Source organism: Lepidochelys kempii, chromosome 10, assembly GCF_965140285.1.
Source record: "Lepidochelys kempii isolate rLepKem1 chromosome 10, rLepKem1.hap1, whole genome shotgun sequence".
NCBI lineage: Eukaryota > Metazoa > Chordata > Testudines > Cheloniidae > Lepidochelys > Lepidochelys kempii.
This window is the reverse complement of record NC_136389.1, coordinates 53,022,654-53,046,442: the sequence shown is the minus strand read 5'-3', so window position 1 is coordinate 53,046,442 and position 23,789 is coordinate 53,022,654. Positions and strand designations below refer to the sequence as shown.

Sequence of the window (23,789 nt, the reverse complement as noted above, 5' to 3'; positions counted from 1 at the left end):
GTGACAAATGAACTCAAAATTTAACTTGTGTTGTATCACAAGGCACAGTACTTTAACTTGTCACATAATAACTCCACTGTACTCAAATGAGATAATAGGACTTGAAGTCCAGAAATAAATGTCAAATTAATTAGGGAACTGTGTCAAGACAGGCATTTAAAACCTATATTCCCTTGACAGCTCTACAACAGCAGACAAAATGTAATTTTAAAGGTTCATCATATAATGCTAAAAAAATGTCCGATTTTAGAAGCATAATCCACTTCAAAATGACAGTTTTCAAATGTATTAAAGTATATGCTTAAACTACTCCTTGGTCCATTTAAAGGCAAACTTGCTTTCCATCTGCAGTACCTAGTAATCCCTATGTATGCGATTTCTTGTTTACTCTCATTGTTGACCAGAGAAAGTCCAAGACTATGAAGCGACAAGTTTATTTCTTGATCAGGTTGCTCCATCTCCTCTGCTTGCCGTGCTTTAGAAACTAATGCAACGTCGTCTGTAAAAAGCAGTACTCTCTGACGTCCATCCAGAAAGGACACCCAGTGTATCTGAGTATTTGAATTATAAGGAAATTGACCACATTCATCCTGAGTTGGAAAAAAGAAAGATACTTTAATTGGTTGCATAAAAAAAACAAAGCAAGGAGCAAGCAAAAAACATCAACGGCCCAAATTAAGCAGAACAATTAGAATTTCTGAGGTGTCTTATTATTGCCTTTAATTTGTTGTAGGATATTAATGGGATGGAGTCTTCTGTCACCAGGGCTGACTATACAACCCGTCCTTTTTTTTATTATTATTATTTAGAGTCTTGTGGATTATTAAACTGTTAAATAAGATAGCTTCTTTTAAAAAATGTGGTTAAGGGTAATCTCAAGAATTGAAGACCTTAGCAGTACAATGACAGAGTTCAGAAAAATTAACCCCCTATTATACAGCACCTTATTATACTAATCACAATATTAAATGGACAAATGTAGTGTTTAAAAGTTATAGCATCCCTTTAACATGTTAGAATTCTTTCAGGGTTAACACAACGGTGAATGGAGGAGAACTGAGAGAGTTATTTAGGCTTTTGAAATATAACTTCAAAAGTGAATATTAATACTCATGTAATGTACAATAATTAATATAATGCTAACCATACAGTGAGAAGATGTGTCTTAACATACATTAAAACAGGATTGAATAGTCAGAAGATACAAGAAAGTAGCAATTTTCCAATATGTAACTATGTTTACATTGTAGGGTGCCTCAATTTAAAAAAAACAAAACAAACCACCATCACTAAAATTGAGTGAAGAAAAATACATTCCATCTCTGAGACTGGTCATAAAAAATGCTCCTTTATTCCTCTGCCTGTCACTTTCCAGTTATTTTCTATTTTCATCCTAGACTATGATCTAATCTTCTGCCCATGCAACATTGTCCATCAGCATTCCCCCGCCGCCCATGAAGTGCTGTTTCTGGCAGGATGGATTTGCTTGATCTTTTCCTGTGTCTTCACCTTGGTTTTGCTTGCCTTTCTTCCTCTTTCCTGTCTCAGCATGGTCTTTCTACCCAAGGGCATGGCTACACTTGTGAGTTAGAGTGTATTAAAGCAGCCCTGGGTGCCCTAACTCACGACGCATCCACACTGGCAAAGCACATGAGTGCCCTGACTCCGTGGCTGGAGCGCTCGTGGTAATCCACCTCCATGAGAGGCATAACGCTTGGTGTGCCCTGGCTGGAGCACCGTGGAGCCAGTGTGGATGCCCTGGTCTGTTAATGCGCTCTGATCAGCCTCCAGAAGTGTCCCACAATGCTTGTTCTAGCCACTCTGATCATCACTTTGAACTCTACTGCCCTGCCCTCAGGTGACCAACCATCAGACCCGCCCTTTAAATTCTCTGGGAATTTTGAAAATTCCCTTCCTGTTTGCTCAGTTTCCAAGTGACCATGCCTCCATGTGCCAGGCGATCCCCAGTGTGGAGCAATGGCAAGGTGCTGGACCTCATCAGTGTTTGGGGGGAGGAAGCTGTCCAGTCCCAGCTGTGCTCCAGCCATAGGAATTATGATACCTTCAGGCGGATATCAAGGGACATGATAGAAAGGGGCCATAACCAGAACACACTGCAGTGCTGAGTTAAAGTGAAGGAGCTGCAGAATGCCTACTGCAAAGCCTGTGAGGCAAACAGCCGCTCCAGTGCTGCCCCTGCAACCTGCCGTTTCTACGAAGAGCTGGACACAATATTTGCGGGTGACCTCATCTCCACTCCAAGGATCACCATGGACACTTCAGAGCCCAATTCAACAAGGCAGGAAGAGGAGGAAAACGGGAGCAAGGGTGCTGAGGAGGAGGAGGAGGAAGAGGAAGACACCCTGGCATCCCCAGATGCATGCAGCCAGGAGCTGTTCTCAGCCAGGAGGAAGGTAGCCAGTCGCAGCGGCCGGTGCTTGGGGAAGAACAAACACCAGAGGAGGTGCCCAGTAAGCGGCTTTTATTTTGGGAAGGAAGTTGTTCGGTGTGGACTCTTGGGGCAAAGAGGGTTAGGGCTGCATGCATGTCTAGATGCGGAATAGGGAGTTGATGAGCTCTCTCACATCCCCGTAATTGGCCTCAGTGATCTCTTCAAAGGTCTCATGCAGAAGCTATGCAATGCGCTTGCACAGGTTCCTTGGGAACGCTACTGTGCTCCTTGTCCCAGTCAGGCTAACATGTCCACACCACTGTGCCGTGAGGGGTGGGGGGACCATTGCTGCACACGGGCAAGCTGCATATAGATCAGGGCGGAAGCCGCATTCGTACTCGGAGTCCAGGTGGGCTGGTGCCAGAATTGGAATATGTGTCCCATCTATTGCCCCTCCGCAGTTAGGGAAAACCATTTTTGCAAAGCCAGCCACATGCACGGTTCTTCTGAGCAGGATGCAATTAATGGCCCTGCAAACTTGCATCAACACAAATCCAACAGTCGACTTTCCCACTCCAAACTGGTTAGCGACCGATCCGTAGCTGTCTGGAGTTGCCAGCTTCCAGATTGCAATAGCCACCCGCTTCTCCACTGGCAGGGCAGCTCTCAATCTCTTGTCCTTGCGCTGCAGGGTGGGGGTGAGCTCATTACACAGTCCCATGAAAGTGGCTTTTCTCATCCAAAAGTTCTGCAGCCACTGCTCATCATCCCAGACTTGCATGATGATGTGATCCCACCACTCAGTGCTTCTTTCCAGAGCCCAAAAGCGGCATTCCACAGTGGTAAGCATGTCGGTGAATGCCATCTCATGTCATATGAGTTACGTGAGTCGACATCATCTGACTCCTCACTGTCAGTTTGTAGCTTAAGGAATAACTCGACTGACGAAGGTGACATGCTGGCGAGGCCCATCAGCATATTACTCAGCAGTTCGGGATCCATTCCCACAGACTGAAATGGAAGACAGAGCGCGCAGTACAAACAACAATGAAAGATGGCGCCAAATGTGGACGGAAGCACAGTGGTTGCTGGAATGCGAAGTGATGCATCACAGGGCATTGGGACAGGACCCAGAATGCCCCGCACCCCCGCCCCCTTCCCACAAGCCACAGCATCAGAATGGGAAGAGGTGCTCTGTGGGATAGCTGACCATAATGCACCGCTCCCAATGCCGCTGCAAGTGCAGCAAACACGGTCACGCCAGTGCGCTTGCAGCTGACAGTGTGGACACACGGCAGTGCTTTCCATACTGCACTCTCCGATGGCTGGTATAACTCACAGTGCTCTACATCTGCAAGTGTAGCCATGCCCTAAATCATTTTTCTCTCCTACCTGCATGTTGTACGTGCTGCTGAACACTGAAGTAGCTCACAGTGAGCAACTCCTGCAGTGCAGTACTCTACTCAATGGAAGTGTTTCCTCCATGTGAGGAGAAGGTCATCAGGGTTGTGATTTTCTCCAACCCAGAAAAAAATACATATTATATTCTGGAAAATAACTGCAGGAAGTGCTGCTTTCACCTGCTGCAGTCCAAACAGGAATAATTAGAGTGTACACTGTTCACTTTTGATACTGGTATGAGTGACCATCTTCACTTTGCTGCACCATTTCCTCTTTCATTGCCTCCTCTCTTTAGAGGTGTATCAGCGAAGACAGATTTCTAGTTCTGGCAGCAGTAACAGTCTATCCTTCTTACTCCTCATTTATACACAGCCTGCTTATTAGGCTGATTAATGTTTGTTCCAGATAAAGGAAATTGGGAGATCTGAGTTTTGCCCTACACACAAGGGCTTACAAGATTCTTCAACATACACTCAAGTAGAAACAGCAACTACACAAAAGGTTACCTATGTACAGAAACAAAAACCATGACCTAACAAAAGCTCTTGCATTTTAAATGACCACATCAAAAGACAAGGCCTAATCTCCAGTCTCTCAGTGAATTCATGATTCTAGTTTAGGTCATACCTTTCCTCCCACAATATATATTTTTTTAAATGTACCTTAAGCAGATCATGTTCACCAACATTTTGCGCATACGTCCAAGTTAGTTTTCTTATTCCAGTGGGATCTGCCCAGGCAAACAGTCGCACCTCCTTTGGTTTCAACTCCATCTCATCCTGTAACCCACTGCAATAAAAAAAAGCAGGTAAATAAGCCACTGAAACTCATGGCATAAGCCAAGTTTAATATGAAGCACTGTATAATATCAGTTTCTTATCTTCATTATACTGCATTCAAGAAAAGCACACAAGAATTTAGGTTCCTTACCTTCAACAGTAAAAACTGGATAAAAGTTGGAAAAAAGAGATGGCTGAATTCTTACTTTTACATACCTCTGTTTATATTTAAGGGTGTCCCATGGAGTCTGGTTAATGATGAGAGCTGGAGCAGCTCCCTCATGGTAATCTGAGAAGTTTATGACTGTAGAATTTTCAGAAATGTTCACATTTACCAGTATGCCTCCATTCTGTTGAAGATAAAGACTTGCACTGTATATAGTTTATTAAATATAAAATATGAACCGTAGTTACTGAAAATTCAATATTTGCAAAGAGAGGCACAGCCCAAACAGTTTAGATCAGGTTGCAGGTCAGGACCCAAAAAAGGGGAGTCAAAGGTATCATGCTTACATATCCTCTGTTTCTAACTATTTGAAAAAAAAATAAATGTAAGTGCCTCAGCACATCTCTCCAGACATCTACAATCCACGGTCATCCCCAACAATCAGTTGAATGACATGCCTAAAAATCTGTTCAACCATTCAGTGTTTGGTTTTGATTATATGTAAAGTAACTCTGCTTTGAGTGACTTGTTTGAGCATGCAACACTTATTTGCCTAGAATTTCACAGTGGCATATAATGCAAGTAAAAGATTCAAAAATGTTATCAGTTTAAACATGAAACCATTTTTATACCATACTAATAACTGTCCACTGTTTGTCAAGGATGCTACATCACATATCTTTAGGATGTTGTACTAGCTTAAGCATTTGAGATACATAAAAGTGATCTTCCCTTCTGTTATGGTGGCACACACATCATAGCAAATCTTGCTGCAAATAAAATAAACAAATTGCAGGTGACTTATACCATTCTATTTATAGATCAATACAGCTGTGCAGTTCTTTATAAGCCTGTGAAGAATTCAATTCCACCTAGTTTCATACATCTAACAAAAAGGATTTTTAAAAGTACAAACTGCATATCCTGCTATAATTACCCTGACTTTTCAATAGGTACTTTAAATCTATCTGCCAGCACTCAATGCAGGCGACTAAGGAATTACACTGAATTGGTTAACACGACAAACATAACAAAATTATAGAAAATATTATTATTTAAAGTCAAAGACTCACCAACTCTTCCAGACTTAACAAAGTACCATTGTCCTGTGTATTACAGAAGAACGGTTTGGATGCACTTTCACAGCCTACCACTCTGACACATAATTTACCAGACAAATTTTCAGGCCAAAATGGAAGACACTGGGGAAAAAACGTCAAGCAAAGTGCATATGTAACATGATGATAATTCAGCAATATTGTTATAAAAGATTAGTTAATGACAAATATGGATTAGTCTTTCAGATATTCTCCCTCCATACCGGACATCCAGCAGTACACATTTACACTGTCACTTACTAAGTTACTCCATCTATGATGATCTAAGAACCTTATATCAGACAGCCCACTGAATTTTCTTCATTAATTGGACAAACAGCTCAGCCTGATTAACAAAAATATGAGTATTTGTTTCTAAATATTTTACCTTACACAGAATCATTTGTGTGTTTTAGAAACATTTAAAGCAATAAAAACAAAGAATACCTCTGAAGATGAGAAATAATTCCAATTACGAGTTGGCAAAGAGCCATCAGACTTGATTTCTCCAACTTCCAGCTCCAGAGAAGAATTGTTTGCTATGGTGTAGAACGGAGTTAAGGTAACTATCCTGGTGAGATTAAAACTACTCATTTTGATGCTAACTCCAACCTGTTGAGTGAAAATAACTTGGTTAAACTCAGCCCATTTCTCCATGGTATTTTCATTTGCTTGACATGAATAAAACAAGTGGAAAAGTAAACCTATATGTGATCCCATAAAGTTATTCCTTCTACACATTTATTATCCTATTAACAGCAATACCCAAAGGCCTCAACTGTTACTCAGCAGTAACAGGACCATTACTAGAGACCACACAAACTCCAAGGAACAGAGACTGTACCTCCAAAGAAATGTGAGATATACCCAATACAATGGACAGAGATTATTTTAGCAGTGGTATTTTGTATTCACTTAGAAAAGGGAAACCTAAGGAGGAGAAAATTACTGCAATAAAGTCATGAGATAAATATGGCTTGATCAACGTGTGTGTGTGGGGGGGGGGCGGATAGGGGTCAGATTTTCAAAATGCTATTGGGAGAAAAGTGACAGGCTTTGGATTTAGCCCAGATGAACAGAGCAAGAGATGAAAAATGGAAAATAACCAGAGGTCAATTTGGCCTTTAATAGGATAGGGGGTTGGTTCTAAAGGGTTATTAAAAAGGGGGATAAGTGGTTTTGGCTTGATGGGAAAGATAAAGTTTATCTTTAAAAGGAAATGTTTGTGGTCTCCCTATAAATGCTTCCATTTTGCCCCTGGGATGATTATTTCAATATCTGCAAACAAGGTAATGTTATTTAGTTATCTGATTTTTTTTTTAAGATAGCCACTGTATATAGTCTGAATCTGATTTTTCAAAGACTGACACACAAAATTAAGTGCATACGTACTATTTATTATTTGTAGCACCTAGAAGTGCCAGTCATGAACCAGGATTCGCTGTAGTAGGCACTGTACAAATAAATCAAGTATCTGCAACTTGACCATCTGTGTCTCTAACTTATCTGAGATAGCATATGTATCTTTGAAAAGGTAGGCCTCATCATGTCCAAATATTTAAACATCTGTTTTCACAAACTAGGCCTGAATCCCCAGGTGGCCTGATGACTGGCCACCAAACGTCAAACTAAGTGGTATTATGCATACTAGTGTGATTATGTTAACAAACCAATGCACCCAAGAAAAACAAATGAAATATCAAGTTGGCTTTTGTTAAACTTATTTGTATCCAATATAGTCAATTACTATTATTAGGCTTCAGAAAGGTTAGTAAACAAATACAGAAAGTAGGCCTTACCAGATAGTCCCTGTCATTGCCTGGGCACTTTACACATCCATAACTTCCTACAGTATCAAGGGAGAAGCTAGTGGACCATGAACTAGTTGAAATACACAATTGGATCTACAGAAGAAAAAGCATTTTTAAAGTATTTTTAAGTAAATTTCAAAAACTTAAAAGTTCATATGCTTTTAAAAATCCATGATGTATTCCTAGCAATTTCACCACTGCAATTCCAGCTAGCTGGGTTACTAAAACCACGAAGTTCTCGGGCTCTGGCAAAGACGTGCACTGCAGCAGAAGATCGGTGATCACTGGAAGAGCACACAAAACCAAATATGTCATCTGCCCTGGTAGCCCTTAGTGACCACAGCATGTAGATAAAGAGGGAGAGGAAAATATATAAATGATTGTGGTCTCTATTTAAAAGTCAGGGTAATAACCAAAAGATGCTGCCAAGACCAGTCTTCAATTATTGCTGACAACTTAAAGATGGAACGTCCAGGACTAAAGGCCTACATAATCCAAAAAAATATGAAAAAAGAATAATACTAACAAATTGTTTCATTTATTTTGTCACAGAAACACTTCTTTTTTTAAAATCATGACTAATGTATTCAACACAATGTACCCTCAGACAAGGTAAATTTAACAGCCCCTCAGTCTGTTAAATTGACTATAATTCTAAACAGCTGTGAGAGAAACGATAGCCTTAAAAATCAAAAGTAAGCTACTATCTCACATGTCTGCCCTCCCACTTAATGTGCCTCTCTTCAAATCTAATAAATAAGAAATGAAATTGAGCAGCCACAAGACAATAAAAGCATCTAGTCCCCAAAATAAGATGTAATTTTCTCCTCATAATTACAACTCCCTTCATTATTTTTGTAAATACAAGAGTAGCACTGCTTCAAATTTACCAACATTTTTTATTTCCTTTTCTTTAAAAGTTGCACTCCAGATTATATCCGTGCAGAATGAACTAATGCTGCGTTGCCTGCACAAGTTGCTCCCTTGTTTCCCCAAACTTCCCCAAGATATTGGGAAGAGACAGATGCAAGAGAGAAAAACTAGTGTTAATTTTTCTTCTCAAAAGGAGAGCTAAATTTAAACAAAACACAAAAATACTGATGTTATATTGATCAATTACTTTTAAACAAGTACTGATACTGAAGCAGGGTAAGAATTTCAAGGCCAAGCATGAATAATGTCAAAAGTTAAATAATTCCTCATTTGAGGATATTTTAAAAGAAATTAGGTAGCATACCTTGTTTTTACTAAAAATGTTCCTTTTCTTAAAAGAAAACAGGATAGTATCCCTGTAATCTGCTGGGTGTTTCACATGTATATCTTCAGCACGATACTGGAGAACCCGGGAAGTCTTATTGATTATCCAATAAGGACTGAACACAGACAGGATCATACGGCTACCAACTTGCCTAACATGTACATAGATATCTATTGTCATCATATCTGTGGAATTGGAGGTAAAACACACAGGAAAAAATTCTGGCAGCCCATCATGGACTCTAAAATGTCCATTCCAGTTTTTACCCTGATATTTTATCAGAACTAACTCCATTATTTCCCTACTGATTCTTGAGTGAAGAACATCAGCAGCACTCCCTTCTAGCAACTCATGAGCTTCTGCGGTTCCCTAAAATAAAAAAAACAAACAAATTTTAAGAGGCTTACTAATAAAAACTATACAGTATTGAACAGTGGTTACTTCAAAAAGAGTACAATAGTTGAAATTCTACTTTTTATGTCTTACCTGTTCGCTTGACTCTAGAGTTTCCACTAAGGGATATCTTTGACTACAGACACACAGTACAGGGCCATCATGACTGCCCACTGTACACAGGAAGCCTTAAGAACTCAGGGACAAGCCAATATATTATAGCATAATGATTAATCATCATATTATTATTTCAAACATTCTCTTAATAGCTATATTGGTCTAAAGTCCAAACTCAGTGTTTCAGCATTCAGTATGGCCAGATGGGGAAAAGACGATCACAAATTTAATCTGGTTTCAAAACCTAAAACAGATCAAACCATCAACAAGGGGATTCTTATACAACCCCTTTCATTCAACTATTTCATAGTTAAAGAGGTATTTTACAGGTAGCACAGTAGCTAAATCAACTTGCCTCAAGTTACACATAAAACCCATGGCAGATCTGCGAGCTAACTTGGTCTTTTCCTCCAACTACTAGCACATACAAGTTTAGTTTTACAAATTGAGAGCTATTTGTTTCTGTGAGAGGATCCCCTGCCCAGGGACAATTGTTACTCACTTTTCTCTCCATACAGGATTACACTCCTGTTACAATTTTGGATCCAAGCATGACCTACCCAGTCAGCCTGTCCCAAGTTTTTCGAGAGAAATTTATGTCGCAACCAGCTCTACCTACAAAGTTTTTTTAGTAACTACCACGATTAACTATATAAATGACTTAATTGGGCTAATTTGTGGCACATCATGATCCAGAAACTCTCTCAGAAACTGTTTATTGTTTGATAATTACCTGTCCATCCAAAGACTCTCCTAGTTTGGGACTAATATAGTAGTAGTATTCTGAAGCCCTAAGGTAGGCCTATGGTGATCAGATGCAATTAATGCATTTTACCTCTCATCAATGAAGCCAGGACACACAAATCAGCTGGCGATACCAGAAATAAACACTAACTAGTGCTCTTCAATGCCTCAGAAACGCGTGCAATGAACATCAGGCTGCTTCTTGGCAAATCATGGGATAAATACCAATTTCCTTTAGGCCAGGAGGCTGAAACACCTCACAGCAGTCATTTTAGGTTCTCTGCCGCTGTACAAAAGCTTAACAGGATTTCATTCTTTTAGGGGTCTTGTTTTCTTACAAAACAAAAAACAAAACAATCCAAGACAAAATGTCCTTACTTCTGCAATACTTTAGCATTTTAGCTACAGAGTTAAAAGTTTTTGGGTCAATTTTTTTTTGTTTGTTGGGGTTTTGGGGGTGGGAGGGAGAGCACGTGTGCACAATGGATTTGGGGAAAAGGATTATTGTCCTACTACTCTTTATGGAAGTCTGTCCTCCTTCGATGTGACACTGGAAACGCTTCTCCATGTTACCTCACCAAGAAAGTGAGGAAGGGGAAATTATCAAGAAAGTCATTAACTTCTTCACTTTTCTAGCCAAGTTAAATGTTATAGAAGGCCATCATGAAGACCTAGATCAATAGCCAGAAAAAAAAATCTGGTGTCCATCAGTTTTGACATTTAGCAATATGGTTTTCCTTGGCAGTAAACTAAGGTACAAGTGGGGAACAGTTTTCCTTGTATGAGCAATATTTGATGCTCTAGAAAAACCTGGTCCCTAGCCATTGTTACTCCAGGTGGAGGGCAACACAGTAACTCCAACTGTCTCTGGGTACCAAGCCTCACCATACAAGAACACTTGGACTGACTTGGGATGAAGAAAAAGACTCCAGCCCACATCCCTTGCCCTAGATTCCAAGAGCCAATGTAGTCCATAGAATACATAACTTAATATCTTCTGTTTATAGATGGAAATCATTGAATGTTTTCCTTAAAAACTTTATTTTAAAAAGTCACGATTGCTTAAATTCCATACCTCAAGTAAATATCTCAAAGAGTATGGCAGAAGATTCCTCAAAGTGAGCGTTGGGTAAAGATGGATAATGTAGGCTGGATCCCAGTCCTCCCCGTGAGTTGCAATAAAGTTTAGTTGATCAGGAACAGCAGTTGTCATGACTATTAGAGGCAAGAAGCTTACTTCGGTAGAAGGGCACTGTAACATACATCTCACTTCACTACTTCTGTGAAGCTCTTCTCTCCAGGCAATGTAAGTTGTGGATTCTTTAAATTGACCTTCTAAGATCCCTGTTGGTTGAATAAATAGATGACACCTATGTGGAGGGGAAAAAAACCAAAAACAACCAATAGAGCCTTCACAAAAACACAAGTGTGGACAACACATTTAATTTTAGTCTAAACTTAAATAGAATAACCTAAATTACACTGAATAACCAAAAAGCTCTGAAATCCCAAACTGATTAACCCTTTATGCAATGAAAAATAGTGCATCAGGATTATCAGAAAGAGTATCAACCAACCACATTCCTGGACATTCGCAGACAACCTTATTAACAGTACAAGAAATACTTATAATAAGATGGTCAATTCTTTAGTGTTTGTAACCTGGATGAAAAAAGATGTTGCAGCCAATGCAGGAGAATTCTATATTAGACTTTGTCCTCTGGAGTGGTTCGCTGTCCTCAGCTGGAGGCTTCCAGCAGCATAGACCTTCCTTCCAAATAGGTCCATGTGTTCAGCTTCCTTAGACTTAAGGGCCGGTGCCTGTTGCTCCTGACACTCCTTCTCATTTACTGCTGAGACCACCAGAGAGCAAGGGTGTGGGTGTGAGAAGTGGTACTCGTAGCCCTCGGAAGGGATGAAGTACTTCCTCTCAACTCCTCTGGAGGTGGGCGGGATGGAGGCTGGTGTCTGCCACAGGGTCTTATTAGTGCTTTGGATGGTCTTTATTAATGGCAGTGCCACCCGGGAAGGCCCTTCTGGGGCAAGAACGTCCACCATCAGGTCCTCTGTCTTGATCACTTCCTCCACCTGCAAGCTCATGTTGCAGGTGATGTGATGGAGGAGGTCTTAGTGTGTCCTGTGGTCAACGGGCCTCATTGTGGAATGGTAATACTCTCTCCATTCCACAAGTACCTCTGGAGGATGTTAACAGCAGCTACTGAAGTTACACATTTTAAAATCAAGTGATCCAATGACTTGCACCCAACAGTTTAAAAGACCTGGGTGAGGAGCTTGCTGGACCATTACACTGATTTTTAACAAGTCTTGGAGCACTGGGCAAGTTTCAAAAGATTGGAAGAAAGTTAATGTTGTGCCAACTTTTCATAAGGGCAAATGGGATGAAGTGGGTAATTAGACACCTTTCAGCTTGACATCAATCCTGGAGAAGACATTGAAGCAGCTGATAGGGCACTCCAATTAAGAACTGAAGGAGGATAATGTAGATAATGCAAATTAGCACGGGTTTATGGATACTAGATCCTGTCAAACTAACCTGTTATCTTTTTTTGATGAGATGACAAGTTTGATTGATTAAGGTAATAGTGTTGATGTAACGTACTTTGACTTCATACCACATGGCATTTTCTTACAAAATGAGAATATAAAATTCACATAGCACACATTAAATAGATTAAAAACTGGCTAACTGATGGGTCTCAAAATATAACTGTAAATGGGAACTCATCATTGAACACGTCTGTGTCCAGCAGGGTCCCAAAGGGATTGATTCTTGGCCCTATGCTATTCAACATTTTTATCAAGGACCTGGAAGGAAACATAAAATCATCACTGATAAAATCTGCAGATGACACAAAAATTGGGGGAGCCATAAATAATGGAGAACAGGGCACCGATTCAGAGTTATCTAGGTCACTCGGTAAACTGAATGCAAGCAAATAATGTATGTTTTAATATGGCTAAATGTAAACGTATACATCTGGGAAACAAAGAACATAGTCAATATGTACAGGATTGAGGAAACTATTCTGGGAAACAGTGACTCCGAAAAAGACTTTGCAGTTGAAATAGACAATCAGCTTAACATGAGCTCCCAGGGTGACACTGTGGGCAAAAGAAATAATGTGATCCTGGGATGCTTAGACTCTATGAACTCTAAATTTTGTAAAGTCAATAGAGGCAGATGGGTTAAACTGAATCCTTATGGGACACTAAACGTAGTTTATTTCTTCTAATTAGGTCTGACTCTGATTCCACTATTTAATTCTGGTTTAGCCTATGATTCTTTGGATATATAATTCACCTTAATGAGTGTTTCACCAGACACAGGCTGACAGGAAGTTAAATGAACTGTGACACCTGGAGACCTAAACGAAAATATGGACATTGGAGACTGAGATGAAAGCCCATCTGCCCCTTCCAAAATCATCTGTCACCTTTTGAAATGTCTGGTTAAGTAAGGCTCACAGTTCTAATATCCCACCTGTTTTAGGCCAGAATTCCACTGGCATGCAAGCGTTTAAAAACTTCTACATTCCCTCAAGTCTCAAAGCACTGAAATTCACAATAAACATCAACAACTGAATATAAACACATTGTAAGTAAGATACACTATAAAGGAAAAAAGGAGTTAAAAATCGGGGAGGGGAAAGGGAACAATGGAAATAATAAACGATTATACAAAAGTACAACGAGAAAAGCCAAAGTGTTTCAGTGAAAAAGCATGTAAATGCTATACCATTCCTACCAAAGATAATGGATTGACTTTGCCCCTGGATCTTAGAAACTCTCCCCTCATTGCAAGTTATTTCAGGTCAGATTTATAAAAATGTTAGATTTGCAAATGCAGTTATGATTAGGCAAATGGAATAATTGTTCACAAAATATGACTAATAACCATGGTTATGTTCATGCAATACAAGTAACTGCACATATGTAAACTGAGACCATTTTGAAGGACCATTTGCCCTTCATTACTACTATTTTGGGGGCTTTTTTAATGCACCCAGTTGCATTATATAATTATTTTTAAAAATAAATATAATTTGGCTTTTGTCAATTCAATCGTGAAAAAAGCCCAGCACAAGATGAGTATGCATGGTCTAGTAAGACTAACAGATTGAGTTGGTAAAAAAATATTTTGGTTCAAGTAATGGTAATGTCACATCACACGCTGTAAGACTTGGCCTAATGGTATAAGTGTACCTGTATGAATCTAAAGGAACATGGAATTCCTCTTCAGGCTTAGATACTCCTATTGGCTCCAGCAGTCTAACATCTCTAACAAATTTGTAGATTGTAAATGGGACAGAGAAATGATTCTTGATCTATGATAAAAATGTATACGTCTCATTAAATATATTTTGCAAATTTCAAAATGAAAATATGAAATATACATAATGTACAAAAATTAGTAAATCTAATTAGGACGCTCCTTTGCAAACTGAAACTTACAAAGAATTGTCCTCAGAAAGTAACTAATGTGTACATAAAGCAAAAAAAAAATGCAATGTGAAACATCAAAACACCACCACCACAATCATGCTACTTTGGAGCCCTTAACAACAACAATTAACAATATTACTTGCTTGGAAGAAAACGTTGCATCTTGCAGTACAAATTACATATTGAAAACTTATAGCTTAGAGCTGCAGGAGAGCCAATTTAAGCCACAATTTAATAACTACCGTCTTTAAATGGAATGTAACCAAGGTAGCACTTCTATCCATTACAGGTATTTAACATAAAACAGACTTTTATACCAGCATATGCATACAACGTCTCCATTCAAATCCTATAACACATTTAAAATTACAATCTAAAATGCAAATTTAAAGCAGTATTACTTACATTTATGAAATAATTGCTTTTACTTTATATGTTCGTGTTTGCTTTTTTGCTGAAGAATAATCTCAAAATGTATTAAGAAAAAAGGAAGCCCAAGTTACTCTCCAGAAGTAAACAAACTCTAAGCAGTGGCCTTGGGCTTATTTAACTTTATGCATTTTATTATACATTTTACCTGCAGAGGAGACCGTATGGTAATAACTTTATTCCCTTCAGCTGCATCTATCTGTACCAGAACAGAGTCCGAGCGGTCAACAAGAGGAGTCCGTACACTGTGCAATCGTCGGCCTGGTTTTGCAATGGGGATGTTTGCCACTTCTGTATAGCCTAGAGGCGCTGTTTTACAAAACAACACTGGTATGTGATTCTGCAAACTTACATAACAAATCATTAGCATTTTCAAGCAAACATGCAATGCCAGCCCCTTAATAAAATTACCCCACAGCCTCCAACATAAGAGACCCGCAGGTTGTGTTTTTGGCGCACGATAACTAGAAAATGGTTAACCAGAAGGGAAAATTAAAAGTAAGTTTTACGTCAGTAATGGCTGGGAAAATCAAGTATGATACCACCAGCTTCTACAAAAGATACTTGCTACATAATGGATATAGATCATGAGGCACCCTCAGCCTATTTGTTTCACACAGAAACAACTCAAGATTCTTAATGAGGAGACAGGGGGAATGCCAGTATTGCAGGGTTCACACTATCTTACTCCCTCCAATGAACTGACCAGCACAACTTGCTATGTGGGAACTCCTGACTATCCCAAAGAGATTGAATCTAACTATATGAAGTGAGTGGTGACAGGTGGATCTCCATTGGGGAGGTCAGCAGGCCAGCTGAGGTGCAATCGCATCAGCTCACAAACTCTCCTAGCCCTCTGATGGAATGGCAAGATGTTCTACCTGCCTGTGCTTCTTACTAACCTTTAATTCTATTATTAGGGAAGTAAAGGAAAAGGGACTTGAATTTTCCCCACTCCTCTTTTCCCAGCACCCAAGTCAGTGTTATGAGAAATTGACTATGGAGTGGCAACCCTGGCTCTAGGAAACATCCAGCAGGGACAAGAGTAAAGACAGTTGCCAGCTGGTGGCGAGCAGTTATCTCCAGAGTGAACAAGGAAATTCAGTGGTTAAGTTTGACCACATGGTACCTGGCCTAGTAACTCTCCCCTGAATCTCTTCACCAAGCACAATTGCTCCCAACAGTCATCCCTTGCACACTACCTAAGCTCAAAGTGAACAGGCAGCTCTCTTGACGGTATAATGCCGACAGCTTTCCTCGATGCAGAGGTTCCAAAACTGAATATTCCAGTTCCAAATTCTGACCAATTTCTACATCATGAATATCTTCTTTTAAGGTTGAACCAACCACTCGAAGATTGATGGTAGGATGCACTTTGAGAGGGACACCCAGTGCATTTTTCACTGTAAAAGGAGCCCTATCTTTTAAAGAATAGTCAAAAGTGGAGGCAGTCCCTTCAGAAAATGCCTGTAAGAAAGTACAATGATAAGATTTTTAAAGGATAGTGGTCATGATAGAATAAAACATCTTAACCAGTTAACATAAAAACATCCATACACAATACTACCTTCTTTACAGAAGCAACAGTATATACTGTATATCAGGAAGTATGTGCTTTTGGCATGATTGTATAAAAGCAATATTCAGTATTTTGAAGTAATCTGGTATTACATAAATTAATATACGAGTCATTTTCACCACGCTAGAACGTAAATTCCACTAACATTATTATAACTTATTACTCATAAATTAACAATAATCATATAAGTCTGATATAATTACCACCTACATAGATAAACCCAATTTATATTTATTTAGTAAAGTATCAGTGAGCAATATCCATACAATAGAACATCTTCTGGGACGTGAACAAGCATGTCCTACCTCCTCAGGAGTAAGAGGAAAATACAATAGAAATTTAGCACACTGGTGGGCTGCAGAGGCTTGCTTCCATTAAATTTGAAGGGCCAACTGTCAGTAAGTATCTTTTTTTCCCCAGTATGCCTATTGAAAGGCTAGGCTACCCTATAATGGAGACCAGAGACCAGATTGATCATGCACCCATGGGGAAGGGCTGCTTCTATGTCTTTTACCAATTCAGATTAAGTTACAAGACTCCCACTCAGTCATTTCCCTCCCATATTTTCTCCCTTTTGAAGTCCTGTGTCAGCACCTCCATTTTCATAGTCAAGGGAGCAGCTGGCTTCTTTCTGAACAAGTCAAACTCACTTTTTAATAGCTAGAAGGATCAACTGTATAGCAAAAGAAAGAATTCACCCCATCACGAAAGACAGAAAATGAGTAAGTGGACTCTCAACCTGACTGGCTGAGCAGAATAAGAATAAGAATTCAGGACTGGCCACAAACAAAATTAATTCATGATAAGTCCCGTATGGAATAAAATTACCTTGGCTAAATTATTGAAAACAGCAAGACAACATTTTGATATTGTTATATTCATTGTATCCTTTGAAGAGATGTTAATCACAGTTTGTGCTTCAGGAAGAACAACAAAATCATCCCCAGGTATCAAACTTTTATCTTGTATAGGGTTAGTCTTTATCTAAAGGGAAAAAACAGCATTAAACATTCTCTTTGTCTAATTTTATAAGCATGAACACAAACTGTTTCTCCAAATTTAAGTAGCTTTATGCAGGTTTGCAATTTTCTCTTAAAATCATACTTCACAAATGTGTTGAGAAATCATTAGCAAATTCCTTTAATATGATCTTGGATACATTATTTATTTCATACCCACCAACATTCAAAGTCAAACATAGCACTGTTTTCTGCACTTTTATAACAACATACCCTGCTGCACATTTATCATGTGGTGCTCAATGACTAATTGGTTATTATGAATTAATGAGCAATCTGGAAGATAATGGTGCAAGGTGACACTGAGGACCAATAGAATTCCCCATTTTATTTTATTTAATATCAAGACATTAACATTTGGTGGATTCTGTTGCTTTCATTCAGGAAAACAGTCCAATGGCTTTTAGCTGTTAATATATGCAAGGCTAAGAGTTTTTCCATTACCACCAATATTCAGGCTCTTGCATCTCAAGTGGTAACTGCATTCATTTCCAAATTAGCACTTAGCTCTTCTCTTCACCTTTGTCATATCATCATCAACTGGGCCTCTCTCTTTTGACGATGCCTCCTTAGGCTCCAGGGTCTTGTTAGCAGTACAAAGAGGTAAGCTCCCCTGAAGTGCTTTTCTGCTGCCTTCCCTATGTCTCAGACTAGGGAGAGTTCTCCTCCAGAGATCTCTTCACCTTTTTGTCCTAAAGTGGTTTTTAGTATCATCCCTGTTGGGTGATATTGATTTTTTTGTTTTGTTATTACTTTGTCCTCCTTCAGTTTTTACTAGTTCTTTTAGCTTTTTGACTAGTTCTTTGTTATGCTCTTAAATATTTTTTTCTTGAATACCCAGGGTCCCAAAATCCATCAGAAACTAGAAGAGGCTGTAAAAATTCTCTCTCATACTAAAACATCAGTTTTAGTAAGAATTTCCAAGTGCAAATCTTATTAAAAAAATGGGATACAATCTGCCTACGGGGGAAAAAGATTTATTGGAATCCAAAATCAGTACCAGGTGAGAATTAAAGTACATGGCTGTTACTTAAAAATGCACATTGCAATATCCACAAAGGCAGCATTTTCTCCACCTCGGCCTAACAGCATCTCTAAGAAGTGTGGATAATTACAATTCCCTCTCTACACAAGATGTTTTTAATCGCTAGTTAGCAGTGACTATTATCTTGGCAAGTTCTCCTGAAAGCTTGTGTTGCCCCTCTTGTCAGTAAGACAGATTTAGTATCATGTACAAGGAAGAGGCTATTATATATATTTTGAAGGCAGCCTCCTTGAGAATTCCACAAATAACATTCAGAATTTTCAACCCTGACAGGTCTGTCTACACTGCAATTAGACACCTACAGTTAGCCTGTGCCAGTTAACTCTGGCTTGTGGGCTGTGGCTGTTGGGCTGTTCCATTCCAGTCTAGACCTCCAGGTTCAGGCTGCAGCCCAAACTCTGAGACCCTCCCACCTCACAGGATCCTAGAGCCTCAGCTCCAGCCCAAGTCCAGAAGTCTACAGTGCAATTAAACAACCCTGCAGCCTGAATTAGCTGGCACAGGTTAACCATGGGGTTTTAATAGCAGTGTACACATACCCTCAGTCAAAGGACAGTATCTGGGACGTCATGGGTCAGTATCTTAATGTATCAACATGTTAAAAAAAGCTGTATGTTCACAATGAATATTTCATATATTGTCCGTTATGTTTCCGTACTTCAAGTTTTAAATTCCATGGTTTCCTTCCTCCATCAATTCGTTCAATAAGAGGCTCCCACACTGCATAAGTTTCATTGTAATAATGAACCTGAAAGAAAATTAAAATTGGGTTGGAAATCAAAGCATATTTTTAGATCACTCCTTATAGTAGTTATATTACCATGTTATGAAAGCATATGCATTTCTTCCAACTCAAACTTTCATATAATGGTTCTTTCATTGGGTTAAATATTAACTATTTTATAAAAACACAGACCGTTTTAATGTGTTTAACGAATATCTTTTATTAAAAAAGAGGTTTAACAGACCGCACACCAAGCTTAGTTTCCTTACCTTTCATAGCACTAGACTTCTTTCTCAATCTTTCACTTAGAAATTGTAACTAGCTCTAAATCTGACTTAGCCTGGACATTCTGATAATTCAAGTTAGTCTATTAGTCAATTCCTAATGCATTAATGTAATCATTGTCACCTCCCACAGCACCAGTGGCAGCATCTGGAGACCCAGAATTCTCAACAGTGTGAGCAGTTCTGGACTCTGTGAGCTGTTTGGTGGGGTTGGGAATTGACCATGGGGTGGGGATGTGTGAGGAAAGGGATTAGAGCGTTAAGTAATAGACAGACCCCTGCCAGCACATTCACAGTCCTGAACTACAGGAATATCTAGTGTACAGCTCATTAACATGGGTCCACTAACAAGTTAATGGATCTTCTCACCTTCCCCAGCTGCAGGGACCCATTCTTGCCACTTGGACAACACCAGAGATCATGGAGTAACTCTTGGGGTCTTGGTGACCTCCCAACCCCATGTGGGACTCAACACCCTCCACTGGGGAGAATTCATCAGAAGTAGTTGTGAGGATAGATATTTTAAAACACTAGCCAACCATGAGATAGATGCAGTAGCTGTTGATCGTCTATGGCTACAAGTATACTAGAAGCTAGGGGTGTGATTCCCAGCTTGCATAGACCTACTCACACTAGCCCTCATTGAGCTAGCCTGATAAAACCAGCAATATAGCCGCGGTAGCACAGGTAGCATCAGCAAGGGCCAACGGCCATCTGCCCACAGTATGTACACATAGGGTTCAGGCAGGTTGGTACTCAGGTTGGCTAGCCTGTGCTGCTGCTGCTGCCGCCACCGTGTCCACACTACTAGTTTTAACGCTCTAGTTCGATGAAGACTAGAGCTCCTACGTCTAAGAATCACACCGCTAGCTCACAGTGTAAACATAGCCTGTATGGAGAAGAGGAAGTACATGAAGCATGATCATGCATACCCAAGATCACCTTTTCCATAGCGATTAAGAGGGATGGGGTTCATCACCAAGACCCCAAAGGATACGCAAAAATGTTAAAGAAGTAGAGAGGCAACAATGATTGTTATATGATAGGGATTTTTAAAAATAATTGTTTACATTTTTGGAATCAAGCTACGCACACTGATAACACTATGAAACCACATTACATTATAATGGTTTCTCCTGTCTGCCCCTCCTCCTTTCCCTGTTATCAGTTCTTACATGGATTACATTGTCTCTAATGTGACTGACTTCTTGCGAGTATTGATTATGACTACCTATGTATTTTTACAGCACTGGTACAATGCTAGCCCAATAATTATTGAGGACTTCAAGCACTACTACATAAAAATCAAGCAATTGTCTTTTAGCATTTCAAAACATTTTTCTGCCTGTAACAATTTTAATTTGGAAGCATGAATTGACCCCTCTTACCTCCAGTGTCAAGTCAGCAGTGGCACCCAACAGGGAAGACCAGTTTTTAAGTGTTCCTGAAAATGCTGATTCTATTAATAATAAAGGAACAGTGCGATGTCCCAGACCACATTCCAAGGTGATTTGAACTGATTTCACACCAACGTCAAAATTCTCATTTTTCAGAGCGTGCTCACTGTCCGTGAAAGTTTCAGTTGCTTCCATGGCTACATCAACACCAAGGAACCAAGCATTGCATTGGTTAATGGATTTCACATCCCACAAGTTTCCAGAATCACTTGTTGTCCCTTTGGAATCCTCTTCTTTGGCCTTTGGTTTTATGGCAGCCATTATAGTCATCACAGTATTCAAAATGATTGGTGAAATCTTTAAGAATAAAGAGTCTCATTTGTAGCTTACTTTTTTTTTTTTTTTTTTTTTACACATGTAAGCCAGATGGAAAACAATTAGACATTGAAGATATACCACAAAAGTGTGGTATCTGTTATAGGTCATCAACCATCACATAAATAAGGCATGTATCTGATTACACAAACAAGTAACAACTTAAATTTGGAGCACAAAAATGGCCATCATGCATAAGTGTCTCTCACCTATGTTTCCTAAAATCCTCACTAGTTTTCCCACACATATTCTCAGAGTTGTAATAGTATTCTTGATGGTCTAAGTCACAAAGTCTAACCTTCTTACTGTTGCGCACAGAGAGCATATATTTTAACAACGTTCTGATATATACAGTGAACACCACCGCTGCTAAAATACTACCAATTTTCTTGTTTAAGCATCAACATTTATGTTAAGCACACAATATTTATTTAAAAAGCTAAACCTGTTGTGTGGTACGGTACATACTCTACAGAACTTCAACCCAAAGTTAATTTTACAGGCAAGCCACCAACATTCTTACCGTCAAGACTTGCTGTGAGTGGTGAAATCTGATTTACTGTAAAACACCATATGTGCCAGTTACCCTGATATGATTAGAACACACATTATATAAAAATGAAGAGTTAGCAATAATGTCAAGTGAAGATTCTTAATGTAGCTATCCTTAAATTACTGATTAAGCCATTAAGTGAAAGGTATTTTATGACTTATTAGTGCTTCATTCTAAGAACTACCAAATTATACCATTTGCACAGAAGTAACTGTGCATAAATTTAAAGCAACTATCAACCTAAGTTACAGATGTAGGTCTTGCACTCAGTAATAGGGGAAGTGTGTTTTAAAAATAGGAAAAACCAATTGTGAAACCAAAAAGACTGGCTGGAGACTCAGGAAAAAGGGTACTATCTGATTTTTTTTTAACTGACCAGATTTCAAACTACCCGACTATACATTAATACTAATTAATAATTTAGTACACTGCATTTTAAAATACCTCTGAACTATCAGTGCTTGTTCATAGTGGTATTACCAAAATGTTTTGACATCCACACCAAAATTACACATAGAATTTTGATGGTCTAAATTGGCAACTTTGGACAGCAATAAAAGAAAAAAAAACATGTTAAAATTTTAATCTGAGCAGTGTAACTGCTTTTTCTAAGTCAATTTTTAACAATATTACTAACCTTTATAATAAGTTGTTCTATTGTCACTGCCATACTTTGCAATCCTGAAACATGTGTCATATTTTCCACCACCAAAGAACAAGGCTGTAACACCTGAAGGAGTATTTGAATTTATGGTTATAAAATAAATTAATTCCAAGCTTCTATCTTTAAAAAAAAAATTTCCCCACATCTTTCTTCTTAATGGCCAAAGAGAGTTAACACTTGGCAAAAAGCATGGAGCTATGCACTGTTTCAGGGGAATACAGTCCTCCCATACTGGTTTTATGTGGTCACATAGGAGCTATCCAAATATGGGATGCTGGCATGGAGGCAGGAGCTCCAGTAGCCGGGCACCAGATACTTTCCTGTAAGCAAGAGGACTGAAGGGCAGGGAGGGACAGAGCTGAACAGATTCCTGGAGTGAGTAAACTACTTCCTGAAAAGAGGTTAAACAAGTTACTCCCCACACTCTCAGCAAAAGGAGGAGCCCAATGGACTTCCACAGTGCTACTTCTGGAGTAATGCCGTTACCAGTTGCCCATACTTAAGGCTAGCCCTACAGACTCAAATCTAACCCGTAATATGAAGTCAACAGTTTTCTATTAACTATTCTTAACTCATCATTCGTAAGTTAACTTTAGTTTCCTAGCTACAATATGTTCTTGCTATCATCAATTTCTGCTTTATGCTCAAGCTCTAGCTCACAGGCTTTTGCTAAAATCCATGTTTAAATTAAAAAAACACTATATAATCAGTGTCTTCTCTAGGAAGAAATCTTTCACTGAATGTGCTTATGCTCCACAGTTTTACAACTTTTTCTGTAATATTTCTATTTGAGATCTGGGTCCCGTTAAAGTAGAACTTTCCCATTTCCTTGGGGGATGGGGAAGGAAGGGCAGAAGCAATTAGAGAGATGGCTTATGGAGCTCAGCCATTTTGGCCTGTAAGCAAATAGAATGAAATGGAGCTGGGGAAATGGGGGTTAACAGTATGTTTGTACAAATCAGAAAGAACACACCACCCATATCAACTTGATGTTTTAATTGTATGTGGCCTCTCTCCACATGCAATATTGACACAACAGATATCAGCAGAGGTGCTGAAGCTGCAGCTTATTTAAGATGAAGGGAATATCACAGCATT

At 39.1% G+C, this 23,789-nt stretch overlaps 1 protein-coding gene across 1 annotated transcript in view; it reads right to left on the bottom strand.

Annotated features, from left to right (window-relative positions):
- VPS13C (vacuolar protein sorting 13 homolog C) overlaps positions 1–23,789 on the bottom strand; it is a 187,642-nt gene that overhangs the window by 47,070 nt on the left and 116,783 nt on the right. Inside the window, exons 53-67 of the mRNA XM_073303628.2 lie at positions 22,665–22,757; positions 21,091–21,456; positions 19,353–19,442; positions 17,459–17,614; positions 16,254–16,518; positions 15,200–15,360; positions 14,383–14,504; positions 11,234–11,528; positions 8,884–9,273; positions 7,635–7,739; positions 6,283–6,447; positions 5,812–5,940; positions 4,789–4,922; positions 4,456–4,582; positions 355–590 (exon numbers count right to left, since the gene is read on the bottom strand). Of these exons, the coding sequence (XP_073159729.1) occupies positions 355–590; positions 4,456–4,582; positions 4,789–4,922; positions 5,812–5,940; positions 6,283–6,447; positions 7,635–7,739; positions 8,884–9,273; positions 11,234–11,528; positions 14,383–14,504; positions 15,200–15,360; positions 16,254–16,518; positions 17,459–17,614; positions 19,353–19,442; positions 21,091–21,456; positions 22,665–22,757 (2,834 nt within the window). The remainder of the gene's footprint in view (positions 1–354; positions 591–4,455; positions 4,583–4,788; positions 4,923–5,811; positions 5,941–6,282; positions 6,448–7,634; positions 7,740–8,883; positions 9,274–11,233; positions 11,529–14,382; positions 14,505–15,199; positions 15,361–16,253; positions 16,519–17,458; positions 17,615–19,352; positions 19,443–21,090; positions 21,457–22,664; positions 22,758–23,789) is intronic.